Source organism: Amphiura filiformis, chromosome 11 (genome assembly GCF_039555335.1).
Source record: "Amphiura filiformis chromosome 11, Afil_fr2py, whole genome shotgun sequence".
NCBI classification, from domain to species: Eukaryota; Metazoa; Echinodermata; class Ophiuroidea; order Amphilepidida; family Amphiuridae; genus Amphiura; species Amphiura filiformis.
The window spans coordinates 29,772,792-29,790,916 of record NC_092638.1 but is presented as its reverse complement, the minus strand read 5'-3'; the positions used below and the strand labels follow the sequence as shown (position 1 = coordinate 29,790,916).

Genomic DNA, 18,125 nt, shown 5'->3' with positions numbered 1-18,125 from the left:
ATTATAATCTTCATTTCATTATAATTTATTCCATCCATGTGCTCCACCGAATAAAATTAATAATTTCAAGATAGTCACAAATTACAAAGTTCTGCCATTTGACTGCTATCTACTGAAGATAGCATTTTCCCATGCAGGGTCCCCCCCCCCCCCCACAATTATATCTATCTTAGTTTCAAACTTGTCTCCATACATTTCTTAAAGAATCTTATTAAAGAAACTTATTACCAACAATTCAAGACAGAACACAAATTCTGTCATTTGACTGCTATCTGGAGTGCAAAGGTTATAGCTTAGTTACAAATTTGCTCTCTACTCCTCAAATAATAAAATGCTATCAACCGAAGATAGCATTTCTTCAAGTTGAATGCAGGTTGAAGAATAAACTTAATAATTACCAATAATTCTTGAAAGACAGTCATAAATTACAAAGTTCTGCCATTTGACTGCTATTTACTGAAGATAGCATTTGCATGCAGTTTTATTTTCTCTTTTAAACTTATGTCTTAGTTTCAAATTTGCTTTGTATTCCTCAAAGAATTAACTTTTTGCCAATAATTCAAGACAGCACATATTACAAAATTCTGCAATTTGACTGTTATCTACTGAAGATAGTATTTCTTCCATGCATGCAATTTTTTATTTTTTGTTTGCAATTACATATAACTTGGTTTCAAATTTGTTCCATATATTCCTCAAAGAATAAACTTTTATTACAAAAATTCAAGACAGTTCAACATAAATTTCAATTTTTTTATTTTTTTATTTTATTTTAGTTTCAAATTTGTTCCATGTATTCCTCAACACTAACACAAATTATGCCATTTGACTGCTACATGTATCTACTGAAGATAGTATTTTATTTTAATTCCCCAAAATTAGATCTTTGTTTTAAATTTATTTGATGTATTCCACAATCAAAGAATAAACTTCACACTTTGTTTAAATGTACAGTCTATTTACTTTTTTGTTTGATGTGATTCTGTGTTTCTTTGGTAATGAAAAATAATTAAAAAAGACAGGTCACAAATTACAATATTCTGCCACTTGACTGCTATCTACTGAAGACAACATTTCTTCCAGTAATTTTAAAGTGTATTTTCTGAAGTTATATTGAGGAACATTAATCACAATGTGAGCAAATTGATTTAATGAAACGATCTGTCAGATACTGTCCAATAATTGCTTTAATCCACAGTATATCAAATGCCACCTTGTCAATTGAAATGATGTTTTTATACCCAAGGTAATCCATTACATTGTTTCACCATCCACTTCCACATTCATGTACATTATGTTGAGCCTACACAATCATGTACTTGTCTGTAAGAAAATTGTGACTCACAACCTGTCAAAATATACTTATTTGATTTAACTGTGCAATTTCAAATGAGAAATGTTTAGACAGGACATTGCCGTTTTAATAAAGTGCTTTTACAATCTGGCACTTAACCAGTCTGGGAGTGAGAGGGATCACAAGCCCCATCACAAGAAAATCAGTCCCAGTGTTGGAGAAAAATTATAACATAAGGACTGATATAATAAAGCCTCAAAATGGGCTGAAAAGAAATTTCGGAGTAAGAAAATGCCCTGAATAAGTAAGTCTGTAGACATAATTAATGTCAAAGTTGAAAGTTAGGAAGGTGTTTCTAAGAGATACTAAAGTCACTGAAGATGTATGGATTTCAACTGGAATATTTGGCTATTCCGAGTTCAGATTCTTTTTAAAAGACCTAATCTCTTTGGTAGACTAATCCCGCCAAAAAAATCTATTTGGGAAACCTCAATTGTCTGCAATCATGAATAAGTTGATATATGGTACATATTGAGTTTCTGAAAACAGTACTTTAATAGTTGTCATCAGAAATGTAATTCAGGAAATTGGAATGATTCTAAATACCCAATTTTCCCCTTGGTTGCCTGGGCATCATTGCCATTTGCCAGTCATTTACATTTTATGGTAGCTTGACTGAGCTCACTGCAATATTAGTTTCTGCATTATAAACATGCACCTTGACATAAATATTAAGCTGTTATCATAAGATACAATGCAATTAATATAGTGATTAACAGAGGTTTTGAGCCAGGTTTATTGCATCCCTCAATCCAGCAACAATGTTCAATGCATCATGTCCTTCCCACCTCCTACCCAGGGCTCAAATTTGGCACTTGTCCCCCGGGCAAGTTACACATTTTAGCCATTTAAACAAAATCTCACGTATACATATAGGCCCATTAAAGGTACATGGTCTGGTTTTTTTCATATGGTGTTTTCCTAAAATTCCTACAATGCACTTTTTCCTGTCCTGAATGAGGTGTTTTTTGTCAGTATCGACCCATGTTGCACTGAAGAGCAAATCAGTACAGGGAAGAAATGCATTCTGGTGTGTGCTCATTACCAAAACAATCCAATTCCAAATGTTGAATTAATTTTTTAATTCATAAGCAAAATGTGTCTCACCACATGTAGCCCATAGAACAATATGGGTGGTATGTACCACTATGGGGGTGAGCCTAATGTTCACCTGAAGGAAACATAATAATTTTACTCTTTTGGCCAAAGAAACTGGTCCGATGAGTAAGCTCATCGAGAAGCATGAGTTTCGCCTGCCACCTACTCAGTAAAGGATCTTCCAAGTCTGACTTAAATTACTGTCTTACCCACAGCCATTGGATTATAATTTCTAACCAATTACAGGACATTTGTGAGTGGAAAACTAACAGTGCCATCATTTCTATGTAATTATCCCTGTTTTATCACAATCAGAAAGTATGTTCCATATTCGTCAGAGGTATAGGCCTACTTTCCTTATTTCGAAGTATCTGAGCTCAATGCGACGACATCTGATTCACAATCATCCTTCCCCCTTCCTCCTTCCCTTCCACATTCTTTACCCCTCTATCCATTATCACACTCTTCCTCACAATAGTACCATACTTCTCAAATTCTATAATTGAGCTATTACAGTTGATCCATACACCCCTATGGAAGACATTGGCCTTTAAAAATCTTCCACACAGGGAGTATAATTTTCAAAATGGATACCTAAATGGGTGACTCCATTTGAAATTAACACCCCCTGTGTGAGATTAAAGACCCATTCAGTGACCAATCCCAGCACCAAGTGGTAAAAAAATGAAATTGTTCATAAATTGCTTACTGAATGAAGGACAAGTCATTCAAATTATCATTTGGTATTTTGAAATGAAAATTTGGCAAAAAACAAAGAAAACAGCAGTATTACGAAGTTGAAGCCCCATTCAAATTCATGTAGCTAATATACTGACAGATTTAAATTACAGATTACACGTAAATACCTTATTTTGTCTAAAATAAATGTCTTTTTGGCTGAACCACTAGCAGGCTATGTTAGCTCATCTAAGACAACGACAAGGTACCAACGTCTGAATTTTGATGACTTTTACGATCGTCCGGATGAGCAAATCAATGATTGGGCCTTTAAGGTCACATGTTCCATAGGGGGTGTATGAATAAAAACTGGAATAACCCATTTCATAAGACACCAGCTGATACCAACTGAAACTTTACCAACAAACACACTTCAGTTTAACACCATGGCCTCCTTTCCCCTTATGACTTTAACATTAGCATTCTAAATCACCCATTATTCTGTTTACACTAAATCAAGTGTGCTATTTACGAGCTCTATACATGTCTTCTTCATTTAATGTTCAGCATCATCATGGTCTGCTAGTTCCAGCAACACATTAAAATGGTTTAATTGGACTAGAATGAAAATGGACTCTTCCGGTTGAAATCCATACACCCTCTATGGAAGACATAACCTTAATCTTCCACACAGGGAGTGTAGATTTCAAATGGAGTCACCCAGGTGTAAGCCCATTTGAATTTTATACTCCCTGTGTGGGAGATTAAGGGCATGTCTTCCATAGGTGGTGTACGAATTTCAACTGGAATAGCCCAATGGTTCATGTGATCTAGTACGCAATCTGTCTAGGTTCTCATTCTGTGGTTGACCGACTTTCAACACATCATTTGTTTTTAGGACAAGACTATATAATTTAAAGCAGGAGCTGAAAAAAGTGTCTATCTTCCAAACAAACACAATATGTGATACGATCAAGCAAAATCAGTCAAAACTCGGAAATATTGATTTTGAGATATAGCCAAACAAAGGATCTTTTTCCTTTTGTTTCCTGTTGTTTTGGAAACTCTTTCATTGCTCATATCTTTGGAACTGGTTGTTCAATTTCATGCAAAATCCAACTTTATAAATGCTTTTTACTATCCTATAAGAAACTGAAAATCTAATATTTCCGAGTTCCGACTGATTTTGCTTGATCACATCACATATATGGGCCTACTCTGCACTTTGTCTGGGTAAGAAGTGATCATCAGGGCTGGAAGTTCAAATAGGAATTCAAGGAAGCTCCTGTCTGGAATGTTTGGACACTTGGGAGGGAAATTTCGCTTTCCTGACTAAATAAATAAATACATGGAAAATATTACACTGCTTTTGTAGGAAATTTGGCATAGGCGACCAAAATACGTCCGTCCTGTGCTACAGGTGGACAGATGTTTTTTTATTGCCTCTATGGAAACATTACACTGTGTGTGGGGGAGCCAATTTAGATGGCTGAACAGAAAAGTGTTTGTGTCACCAGTTAGAGGGTAATATTGAAATATATCCATAAATTTTTTTTTACAAGCAATTATAAATGTAACTCTTACCTATTGTTGAATTTGTTGTAATTTTTCTTCTTTTTGGATTTAACTGAAGGAGTTCTACCTCGCTTTGTGATGCCTCCCATGATGAGAACGACTGTATACTGCAACCTGTGAAAAAAGACATAAAATCATCAGATTTCCGTACAAAATATTTTGTATATAACTACTCCACCAAATGATAAACAGGCCAATTTGATCATAATATATCAATTTGTTTAATTCGCCTTATGCACGGATCCGCTATCTTGCTATCAAACCGAAGTCCTCCCCGCAAACGCATGCGCAAAAAAGTGCATTATTTTTTCGCGCTTTTCTGGAATGCGTCAGAATACTTTTTCAAAGCCTACACAGTAATTAAATCACGCGTAAGACAGGCATACGCACACACAACACACACTTTGCGGGGAGAACCTCATTTTGAAATGACCATGCAATGGGTCAATAACTAATTAGCACAGCTGTGCTTGTTCCATAAATCTTTAACAGGTTGATGAATCTTAGAGTGTTCTGAACTAGCACATCATCACCAAGAATCCCTTTAAATAACAGATGTGGAAAATAAAGTCTCAAAAGGCTTGTAATTCCACACAACATACATGTAATATGTACAGTGTATCCAGCATGCCATATCATTGAGCATCGAAAATGCCTCAAGGACCATTCTGAAATAAGCATTCCTAATCAAAATATTTTGCATAATTTAGTATTTTTACACCAACCACAAAATGTTCAAATTTTACATTCCTTTTCTTCAAATATTGGATTTGATATTAATTTTTTAGGACTGAACATTGACCTTTTTGAATAGAGGTGTTTGCAAAAAGTACTGTCTGCCATAATCTCAAGTTAAACCTGGCCCACAGGGAAAATGATCTTGTGTGCATCTGCATAGACATAATGTTAGGAGACCAGAATAATCTGCTCCAGTCCAACAACATTGATGAACTCATGTAAATGGAGGAAATGTGTGGTCGCCTGGCTGCATAGCAGTCAACTGATGATTATGATGTTCGAAAGCACAAGTAGAATATAATATTTCATTCAATGACCTGTTTTCTCATGAACTAAACATTTTCCCATCAATTGCAGACTATTACTAGGAGAATATCGGCATACATGTAGCCATACTCGGCAGTGAGGTTTGACTCCCACCCTTTTTATTTTACCCCCACCCTTTTTATTGAGGCACCCTTTATACTGAAAATTCCTGACCCCCACGCTTTTTACTGAGGCACCCTTTATACTGTAAATTCTTGACACCCACCAGTTTTTGCTTTTTCCGCTATTTGTAAACTGACAAAGTCACACGCAATTTGGTTTGAAGTATCAAGTACGCCGAATTCTGCACCTATTTCACACGCACGTGCGAGTCCGATGTTTTTCTCTCCATTAAGTTGATACATTACGTGAACAATGCAAATTATATGTGAAAAACTACTACTGTACTGTAAAATAAGCATTTTAATGAATAACTGTACTTTTATGGCGTTCAAATGTTGTTCTTGTCATGAAACTTGACGTACGCTATGTTCAGCGACTATATCCTACTTCTTCCGTGCTGCTTTGCTCAATCAATTATGCATGATAATGACGTCACTCATATCGATCAATGTAAAGAAAAATAACACGTCATGGAAAATCGGACATTTGCATATGACGTAGGTGTTTTGGCAGGGCTTCGGGGAGGATATTGTGTACATTGCACTGGATTCACGTAAACAAGCGCGAGCCTGCATCAAATGGAATTTTATCTTGCGACATAGTGTGCAAGTTTTGGTGATTTTTCTTGGAACTATGATTATTTTATCATTCAATAAAAATATACTGTAAGTTGGAAGAAGCGCCACGCTTTTTATTTTAATCCCACGCTTTATATCAGTCCACGCTTTTTACCCAAAAAGTTTAAACCCCCACGCTTTTACCAATTTTCAGAATTTCGAACCGGCACGCATTATAAAGCGTGGACTGCCGAGTGTGTAGCATATGTCTGGATTTGTCTGTGACAAGGTTCATTTTGTCTGAGCAACTTAATGTTTTGTGCATACATTAATATTGAAAAATGGGAGTAAAAAGATCCTCTTTTGCCCTTTCAAAATAAGAAATCAGGAAATTTACACTTTATGGGGGGAAAATGCTCAATTTTAAGATTTTATGCACATTTTCAGCTTTTCAGCACCTCAACCACAAAATTCTTGTGGCAGCACCACTGATTGTATACTGACACTGAATGCATTTACCGAATGGACTCAATAATGACACTCCGCAGCTGTAAACTAATGCACATGGTGTACATCATGGTATTAGCATACACATTAGAAGGAATACTTTTGACACATACTTTATGATGCCTTTAAAATGGAAATAATTAGTGGGCAATTTAGGGATTTGCCCCTGTGGCTGGAAAAAGGGGTAGCACCAATTGTTAAATACAGCTGGCAAACATTTTTAGTGCCATCATTTTTGTGCACTTGTGTATGTAAAATGTGGAATAGTCTTTTTAAAATTAGGCCTCACGGACCTACCTTGGTATCTGGCCGCTTTACACCTCTCCTCATGAGCTATTCTTTCTAACTCTGCATCGTAGACATAGTCCATACACGCAAAACAGTAGATGGCACCATATGAAAGGTCAACAGCTACAAACACATCAAAAAAAGAGGAAAATCCATGATTAAGTATGGCTAATTAGTGGCAAATTATTTATGAAGCACCTGTTGATCAATGTGAACTCATACATGTAGCTAGTAATCACATGTTCATCAATACCATTACCTGATATAATATGTAGGCCCACTAGTTATGTACGGTACCATATTCCTTCCATTAACAATCCCAGGGCACTTAACTACATCATTTTGGATGGGCATTATTTTTTATATTGTTTACATAATTACATGGCTCTAAATATGGATTTCATGGTTACATGTATGATACAATGTATAGTTGGATCTTGCACTTGGATCATGTGGCATATAATGATGGATGATCTTGAGTGGGTGAACTGGGTGGGTGTAGGGGCATGGGTGGTTAATGGAACAAATATGGTACACCATTTCAAACTGGTATGCTCATACGCTGGCGAAGTGGTGTAATAATCAGATTAACTACCATGTAGCAATAGGTAAAAATAATTTTTGAATGCACTACTTGCAGGTTGCACTCATCACCTGTATATGTCTGCAATCATAGATTGAATACAATACTCATGCGCATATTTTTTGGGGGGCTTTGGGAGCCAGCCTCCCGTAAAAGCAGGAGGGCAAAAAGCGAAGGGGCGGAAGAAGAAGAAGGCGGCAAATGAAGGGGAGCAAAAAGAATTAGTAAAGAAAAAAAGGCGGAAAAAAGTATTAAAAATTTTGGAAAAAATGTACTATACAACAAAATGTGTTGCTTTTAGGGTGCTATACGCTGATAATCCTTTCTTTTCTTTTTTTTTTTGCTCTTCACTTTTTCAAACCACGAAAAAATTGTGAGTCAAGCTTTTCGGCTGTTGAGGAAGGGCGGCAAAATTGAATTTTCTTCAGCCCCGGGGTAGGGGCAGCCACGATGCATACTGATACTGGTATTTTCAAAGATACTAATCTTACTGGTGCGAGTGATCAGCATATGGTTCAATGCAGAGGTACCGCATGAACTTACCAACTGGTACATGTATGTACTTACAGTTTCTTCGGTTTATATAAGGCAGAAAAAATAAGACTTATAACACCGTGTATTGATATAGAATGGCATGACCTCAAGTTGCGGAGGTCATGCAATTCTAATTAATTTTGCCATGGCACTTACGCTAGTTGTGCATTGCGTAATGCGTGACTGGCAAACACTTATGTGAATTTACACAAGCGTGAATTGGGACTTAACTGAGGCGCGCAGTAACAAAAGCCGAATAATTTCCGCCTTATATAAGCCGAACAAACTTTAGTACAGCATATTGATTAAAAAATGGCAAAACAAAGAGTACCTGATACATTCCTTGTTTACAGATACCCGTACTACATGTCGACCTTTGGGAAGGCAGACTATGTATTCTTCAACTTCACCTAAAGTTCGGTAGCGACGTACATGCGTAATTCGCTGATCACATCGTGCAGAGTGTAGGCCTACACACACATACGTTAAAGTTGCCAGCACACTTGCGGCACAAGGTCCGCGAAAAAGCAATGACAATCACTACCGAACTTGCAGTGATATCCCTTTCATCTTACCTAAATTATGTCTCGTTGATAGCACATGTTCGTGGATATGCCTAGCGTTGTAGCAACCAAAGAACACACAGTACAGGCAGGAATGGAGTCGATTGTCATGTTGTCTGCAGGTGTAGCATACACAGGTCTGTGCCTAGTAGTTAATGTATACAATGGTTTGATATTATTTATTTATTATTATTATTAACAAATACTTTTATAATGGCGATCTACAAAATTACAAAAAAACCAAGAAGCAAAAATCAAAAAGAAGCACAAATATAATAAACAAATCCCTCAACTTTAAGGAATAAATGTGTTTTGAGATGGCGTTTGAAGATGTGGACGGACGCCGTCTCTCTGATGCAAACAGGAAGCTGGTTCCAAAGATATGGGCCAACCACATGAAATGCTTTGTCACCAGCCGTACGCCTGAAGCGTGGAACAACAAGCCTGGTAACATCAGAGGAAGAACAGAGATATGATACATAATTTAAAACAAGAAAAAGTAAAATTAGTTTTTTTTATCATTTCCTTTAGTTGCAGGTTGTTTCACTTTCAGTATTTAATCCATAATTTAAAACTTACATGGCATTGATAGATTACTATTTTTGTAATCACCAGGAACATGATGTCAAGGGATCCTTAAGTTAAATAATATTGACTACATCCAATCACTGCCCCCAAAACTAAGACAAACTGCTGAAATCATCAGCAAGGCATGTCTGACCTTTTGATATTTCATCTCAATTTTCAGATAGCAGTACCGGTAATTGTCTTAATCATGAAAAATGATGTGGGTCAACAATAAACTTGGAATCAACTTTCATTATTAGCCTAATCCCTTTGAACACTACTTTTGATTATGTTACATGTTTTGCATGAACTGTAAGTTATGAATCAGTTGTCGTGCTACGAAGCATACAAATACATACATAGCAGTATTGTAGACGACTGATGGATTTGGCGCAGTTTATGGCGTAACTATACGTACCGAAGTGTGGTTCTGATTGGTTAAAACTGAATCACATCATTATCACATCAGCACCTCATTCGCAGGTCAAGCTGGTGTGAAGCAATATGTGATCATCAAATTAGGTATTTGGGCAATTCCAAGCGTTGCGGAATGATGCAAACTGCCTTCGTACAAATTTCTTTTTGATGCAGCAGCCAAATATGTATAGCATAAGGTGAATAGCATAATGTTAAAGTATTTTTGGTAAGTGAATGATTAAGGTAGGAGAAACTTTTCCAAACCACCCTAATTTCCTAATTTGCATATGCAAAGTTCGCGTTGCAGAATGATGCGCACGGGAGCAGTATTTTTTGCACTAAAACATTTTTGACAAACTCTGTGAGTTTAGTAATCTGAGATATTAAATTTGCCACTTAATGTAAAGCTTAGGATGTAAACTGACAATTGTCTGTATCGATTTAAAAAAAATTTGGGCATTGTCTCTTTATGCCAAATTTGCCGACACTAGGTCACGTTGCGGAATGATGCAAGGAGCGTTGCGGAATGATGCTGTGTGTAAAATCCATAGAAAATGAAAAGTAGTTTATGTTTGAAAATAAAAATAAATATATCAATAAATTTGAGTAAACTGTGTTTTATATACTTAGCTACTTACAGTGTTCGAATTAAGGAAAAATAAATGGTTGTCCCACGGACAACCAGGTTAAAATTTCTGGTTGTCCGTCTAAGTTTTTGGTTGTCCGTACTTGGAACAAAGTTCCCCACAACCACATGTGTACTCATACACGTACAAAGGTGAGTTTTGGCTACAGATTTATGGTTGTCCGGGGGACAACCGAATCAGTATTTTTGGTTGTCCGGCGACTTTTTTAGTTGTCCCGGGCAACCGGACAACCAAAATTTCGAACGCTGGCTACTTATGTTAGCTGACAAATATCAATATTTATCCAAAAATATTTATCACCGATTTTTTTTAATCCGATAACTTGTGTTGCATGGTCACATTTTGAAACTAAAATTATGTCAACATTCTGCTAGTCTAAAATTCTTGGAAGTGAAATTTAGCACTGGATGTTAGCCATAGGATGTAACATAACAACTATCACCATCTATCAAGAAATAATCAGTAAATTTAAAGAAAAAATCCTTGCAATCCATGAATCCTTATGGCGTTGCGGAATGATGCAGGGGGTTTTGTGGAGAAATGTCACTTACAATGGTTCAGACAATGCTGAAACATCAATTACTGTAAAGATAGTTCTGTGCAATGCATTTCAGAAAGTTTTAACCCAAAATTGTGAATATTTTTTCAAACGGGCACATTATGAATTATGCATCATTCATAGCGTTGCGGAATGATGCAACTTTAATTGGTCGTTACCGCATAAATTAGACTTTTTGAAAATAATTTTTGTTTCTTTGGATAGGGATGAATAAATTTGCTTTGCATTCTAGTTTCAATGAAAATCAACCTTATTTTAAAATTGCAGTGGTAATAAATGATACTTAAATTGCGTTGCGGAATGATGCTTTTAATCGTAAAATTGGTACTCAAACAATGCTGACAAAGCTACACGTTATAAAATTTGAAAATTTCTGGTGTTTATATTTTGAGCTACGGTACTTATAAACTTTATATTCACATGCATAATTTGTTTCCAAAATTTTACAGTACAGAGCAGTTGCTGTGTTTTTAGTTTTGCTGCTTTTACCAGTCAAGAATATGCAAATTTATGCGAATTAGGATGTTTTTCTAACAATGGACACCATTTCCTCCTAAAAAAGTATGTTTTCAGAAAATATAGCTTTTTAGCCACAATATGAGACCAAAATCACATACTTGACTTGATTTTTAAATTTTGACAATTTGGGCGAGGTTGCTTGGAATTGACCATTTCTTGGCCAAACTGGAACACTGTGAACGCTAGTGGCTCCGCGATAAACACACGCGCACATAGCGCGGTACAGAAGAAAGTATACATGCTTATGGACGCAACGCGCATGTCCCAGTTTGGTCAAGAAATACTTAATTTGATTTCAGTTCTTCTTACGTGATAATCAGACAGAGCTGATTAACACCACTGAAGTAATTTGCTGAATGGTATGTTGGTGGATATCAATGTCAATGTACCGGTACCAAAAATAAACCGGGATTCCCCATTCTTAGTCAGTGGGAGTGGTTTAGTTCGTAGATACAGGTAATCTGATTGGACAATCGCAAGATTTCGGGTGCCGTCTATCAATGCCGTCTATCAAGCCGTAGACGACCCCACGTCATCATGAGCGTTGATAACACGTAACACGCTTGTATGCGTAGACTTGTGTGTAGAATAGTGCAGGATACGCGAACATGCTAGCAGTACTCGCATCAGAATATGTTAATACACATGTCACTTGTATGACCCACCCTATGACCCCCGGGAGTGGTGAGTCACTTTACATAGGTGCGTCGGATTTAACTATACCATGACCCACATGTGCGTCTAAACAATGACTGACATTTGCCGACAATGACTGAGCCCCTGGTCAAAATTGTGACGCACATGTTAAGGATTATGACTGTCCTCATGACGCAAATTTGACTCACCATTTTAGGCATTTAGGTATTTTGACTGACACTGATGCGCCTAACCATTGACGCACCTAGGTAAAGTGACTGACACTGACGCACCCCTCGGGGTATGTTGTAACGCACATATTGAGTAAATGACCGTACCCTGCGTCACTAATTGGTTGGTAAATGACCCAACCATGACGCACATCCCCCGGGGGTCCTAGGGTGGGTCATACAAGTGACATGTGTATAAGTTGTAAGCAAGTTTTGTTCATTTTATAATAAGGGGAGTTTTTATGACGGTAACCTTGTTTTTGCTTTTAAAAATAATTTACAGTTAATATTAAAATAATATTTAACTGACTATAAAGAATGAGAATAAACGATAGGAATTTTGGTTTTTACTATATCCTCTACCCTGCACATGTACGATAGACGACAGGCAGGTCCAATACTTCAGCTGTGCCAGCATCCACCACTCAAAATATTGGACCTGCCTGTCGTCCATCACACGCTAGAGGATAGTAAAAACAAAAATTCCTATTCTCTAAATATACGGTACGCAACACATATGTAAATGTCATGTTGTATGCAGTTTCATGAATACCGGTACTGATCTCTGCTGACAAGATTTCATTAATTGGCATTTCATGATTTAGATTTATTATTAAACATGGTCATGAAAACATGAAGTCATGCTTGCAACATATTCATGCAATGAAAACTTTTATTCCCAGCTTTCCCGGGAGCTTTCCACAAATGAGTTCACAACACATGACCAGTCTGATCAATGACAAATGCATGATGTGCAGAATTAATTAATAATAATATGCACATGTGCATGTTGAATGCATGAACTTTATTATTTATATTATAGCAAAGTAAAAATAGTATGGCATGCATGGTACAAAGTGTACATCCATTGTTTGTACCAAGAATCATGAATGCAGGGCTGCTCTGTGAGCCGGCCTGCATGAACACATGACCACACAACGCCGTACAGGCACAGGGGAAAACAAGGTCAGGCCCATACACATGATACAGGTACAAACAAATTTAAATGACCTCCTAGCTCCTAAATGTTAAAGGAGGCTCTCTCCTCATGTTTATAACTTTACACATTGTCATTGAAGGCTTACCTAAATCATGAAATAGCTAATCAACTCTCTATAATACTTATCTTACATGCAAAAACCCTCTTGGTAACTTTGTAACCATAAATAAAGGACGTTTTAGGGGTGCTGTTACAGACTTTAGCGTTAGGGCAGTTGTGCTTTACCTTTCTCTTTGCACTCTCTCCCGTACTGTTCCAAACAAAATGGGTTAAAACTATACGGTACGGTTGCGTTCCTTTGAGAGCCTTGAAGACACCCACGTGTTCACACCCCGAAAGGCTCATTCTGTGGGTGTCTAACAGCTCTAAAACAGCGTCAGTTCCCGTCTTGAAAGTTTGCTTGAACGATCTACTTTTTGTATCACAAACCACCATTCGCAGCTGTATTTTGGTTCAGCGTTTACGGGGATTTTCGATATTCGATTGAGTACAATGTGATTTTAAGGGTTGCCAGTGCCTTATTATGACACTGAAACAAGGCAAATAAAATCGATTTAGGGAACTAAAGAGGGTTTAGCTGTAGGCCTACATAAAAAAGCACAAAAATATAATTCATAATTTTCGCCATTTGGCATTTGGTGCTTTTTTTTTTTTTCAAATCAAGATTTACAAAAGGGATGAAAAAGCATGCTGAAAAAATATGAAACCCAGAGGCGTAGCCAGCCTTTTACTGTGCTGTAGTGCATAGCCAACTCATTGTCGTCCCCATCAATTTTTTATCCAATTTTCAGTCATTTTAATGACACTTTACTCTTTACCGTCCCATCTTATCCCTGAAAATGTTCTGTTTGTTTGTTCAAACAAACAAACAAACAATGTTATAATCATTATTCGTAAACCAAGTTAGGCCTACATTTTGTGACACTTAAAAATTATGTTAGAGTTCGTTCGTGATCTAACACCATACATAATTTTTAAAGGGCACGAGGTTAGTAAAAAAAATGCAGTGGGCAAAGATTCTATTTTTATGTTTGAACCAAGTTGATTCGTTTTTTATTGAAAGTGTCTAGCAGCACTTGTGTAAAAAAGTGAATCATCAGATTTACCGTTTTATTTTTAGGCCTATGAGTCAGTCTTTTCACAGAAAAGCACCATGTTCACAAAGCACCATGTGTGGGCAATAAAGATACCAGAACTGAAATACATCAAAAACAACCAGAACCAGAACTTTAATACATCAAAAACAATTTTTTTTTCTTGCATTTTTTTGGTTCAAACAAATTGTCATTTTGGTATTTTATGATGAAAAATTTGGCAAAAAAGAAAACAGCAGTATTGATGAAGTTGAAGCCATATACATAATATACTTAGCTATTTTAAATGCTGTCAGTATTTCGGCTGCAGTCACCAGCAGGCTATGTTACTGGGCACATGTATGACAATGACAAAGGTACCAAAATCTGAATTTTGATGATTCAGTTTATGATCATGGGCTATTCCTTCATCATGTTCATGCACTACATGCAAATCCACCTTTAAGTCCTTCACAGCTTACATGACTCAATAAGCTGCAGATAGCAGAATAGAAGATGAATTTGATAAAGAGCGCTTACAAATTGATATCCCCCCCCCCCCCTCCGGGCGCATGGTAGTGACTTTGCTATACATGCTTCTATTGAAGAAGTCTTGAAGATAGCATGGTGGTGAACATGTTATAACACGGTAGTGAAATTACTATCTACTGAAGATAGATAGTATGGTACTATGGCAGTTAATTTGCTATAATGTCCTGAAGATATAATCTAAAGTTAGCATGGAAGTGAAATTGCTACAGCCTAGATAGCATGGTATAGTGAAATTGATATCTATACTGAATGTAGCATTTGTAGTAAAATTGCTATCTACTGAACCTCCTGAAGATAGCATGGTGGTGAAATTGTTATGGCATGTAGTAAAGTTGCTATCTTCTGAAAATAGTATGACATAGTGCCGGAATTTGCTATATAGCACGGTAGTGAAATTGTTATCTACCGATGATAGCATGTCCCCTGCCCCCCCCCCCCTCCCAGTGGGGCCGGGGCACTCGACAATGAAACCTGTAGAAATTTTCAGAAAAAAAGGGTCATTCGGTGTTGGCAATGTCAAAAATATGGTGATTTTGTATGGGATTTTTATCCAATTTTACAGTACCGTACAAAATAGACAAAAACGCATTTATTTTGTTCAAAATGCGTGCGAGGCGCGCTGAAATTTCAATTTTGAGGGCTAATTGTTCAAAAAAGTGGGTCATTCAGTGTAGGCTACTGAAAAACGGGGTCATTTTTTTTTGGTGTACGATTTGCCAATGGGCACATGGGTATGTTAATAAATGGGAGTGCCCCCAGCCCCTGCCACTGGCCCCTCACGTTTCCGCCGCCTATGGTTATAGCGTGGTCGTGAACTTGCTACAGACTAGAGATATTGCTACATATGTACTGAAGATAGCATGGTAGTGAATTTGTTATCTACTGACGATAGCATGGTAGTGCATTTGCTATCTCAACTGAAAATAGCATGGATGTTAATTTGCTATCTACTGAAGATAGCATGGATGTTAATTTGCTATCTACTGAAGATAGCATGGATGTTAATTTGCTATCTACTGAAGATAGTATGGTAGGGACTTTTCTGAACCTGCTACAGTCTATAGGTAGCATGGTAGTGAATTTGCTATCTACTGAAGATAGCGTTGTTGTGAATATTATTTGCTATTTACTGAAGATAGCATGCATAGTAGTGACTTTACTACATCTGCTAGTTATAGCATATGGTGGTGAAGCTACTGACGATAAACGTTTTCATAACATTCAGAAAATAGTTTTGAAAACGTGATGCAAAACTTTCTAACAGAATAATATTATGTAACTATTGACAAAATAATAATTTTAATAGTGTTATTAAAACCCCGGATTAAAACGTTTTTAATAAACGTTTTAATGGTAGTGAATTTGCTATATCTAAACACAGCCAAATTAAAATGTCTCCACTAGTTCCATCCGGGCCCCATTTAATCAGCTTATTATGTGGCCCGAATCATTGTGCACTTGCTTGCGCACAATTAAAAGATAGCATGGTAGTGAATTGGCTATCTACTGAAGATAGCATGGTAGTGACTTTTCTGAATTTACTACAGTTTAGGTATAGCATTGTAGTGAATTTGCTATCTATAGAAGATAACATGGTAGTGAATTTGCTATCTACTGAAGATAGCATGGTAGTGAATTTGCTATCTACTGAAGATAGCATGTACATGTAATAATTTGCTATACTGAAGATAGAATGGTAGGAACTTTTCTGAACCTGATACAGTCTAGGTAGTATGATGGTAGTAAATTTACTGAAGATAGCATGGCTGTGAATTTGCTAAGCACTGAAGATAGCATGGATGTTAATTTGCTATCTACTGAAGATAGTATGGTAGGGACATTTCTGTACCTGCTACAGCCTAGGTAGCATGGTAGTGAATTTGCTATTTACCGAAGATAGCATGCATATAGTACTTATAGTATATAGTGACTTTACTACATCTGCTACACTGTCAATTGGCCAGAACACATGGAACGCGTTCATTAATGTAACGGTTTTTTTAAAAACAAATGACACGTGTTCAACTTATTTAGAGAACACTGGGGGTGAACACCTGAGACGTGTTCATAAGATACAGTTGAACACATGACACATGTGTAATACGTGTTCGTAAATATTTCAGAACATCAGTGTTCAAACTACAAGAACACCAGTGTTAAAATGAAACAAAGAAAGACATAAGGAAATAAGAACACGTCCCAGCAAACACAAAACGTTTTCGACATCATTCGCAAAAGGTTATAAAAGGTTATCAGAAAACGTTTAAATGTCGGGTTATATAAAGGGTATAGAGTATAAAATGTTTTCATAAACTTAAAAAACATTGTTTGATAATCTACTGCTCAGCAAACAAAATGTTTTACAGAAAACGTTTAAATGTCGGGTTATATAAAGGTTATAAAAACGTTTTAATAAAATTCCAAAAACATTCTTGAAAACTTGATACAAAACATTCTAAACAAAATGTTATTTTGAGGTTGAAAAAATATTTTGCGAAAAATGTAAACGTTTTAAAAACGTTTTCAGGACTTGTATTTTAACCGACATTTAAATGTTATTAAAAGGTTTTGAAAAAAAAACATTTTAAGAACATTTCTGTGTTTGCTGTGTTCAAATATTTTAACATAATGTTATTTAAGTATTGACACAATATTTGGCAAAAATGTTTGCAAAAATAGTTTACAATAACATTTTTTGAAAACATTTAAAAATATTGTTGTAGTGTGTTTTCATACAAAACGTTTTAAAACGTTATCATGACCTTTATATAACCCGACATTTTAATGTTATTAAAACGTTTTACCTAAACCAAAAGCCAAAATATAACTTATTTAAAACGTTTTTAAAACGTTTTTGTGTTTGCTGGAGTGTCAAGTGTTCAAAAGGTGTTATCCATATATGTTCTAAGTTTTGAAAATGTTGCCTTATTTTTCAAAATCAAATATTAATGTAACAATGTTTCCTTTTTGTGATAGTGCTAGGTAAGGAGAAACTATTTAAGGCAAATTTTAGTATGGATA

At 36.2% G+C, this 18,125-nt stretch overlaps 1 protein-coding gene across 1 annotated transcript in view; it reads right to left on the bottom strand.

Annotated features, from left to right (window-relative positions):
- Positions 1–13,949, bottom strand: part of LOC140164700 (ubiquitin carboxyl-terminal hydrolase 22-like) — a 58,000-nt gene extending 44,051 nt beyond the window's left edge. The window contains exons 1-4 of the mRNA XM_072188054.1: positions 13,705–13,949; positions 8,917–9,049; positions 7,234–7,347; positions 4,715–4,819 (exon numbers count right to left, since the gene is read on the bottom strand). Coding sequence (XP_072044155.1) covers positions 4,715–4,819; positions 7,234–7,347; positions 8,917–9,049; positions 13,705–13,914 — 562 coding nt within the window. The 5' untranslated portion in view covers positions 13,915–13,949. The remainder of the gene's footprint in view (positions 1–4,714; positions 4,820–7,233; positions 7,348–8,916; positions 9,050–13,704) is intronic.
- Between the last annotated feature and the right edge of the window lie 4,176 nt (positions 13,950–18,125).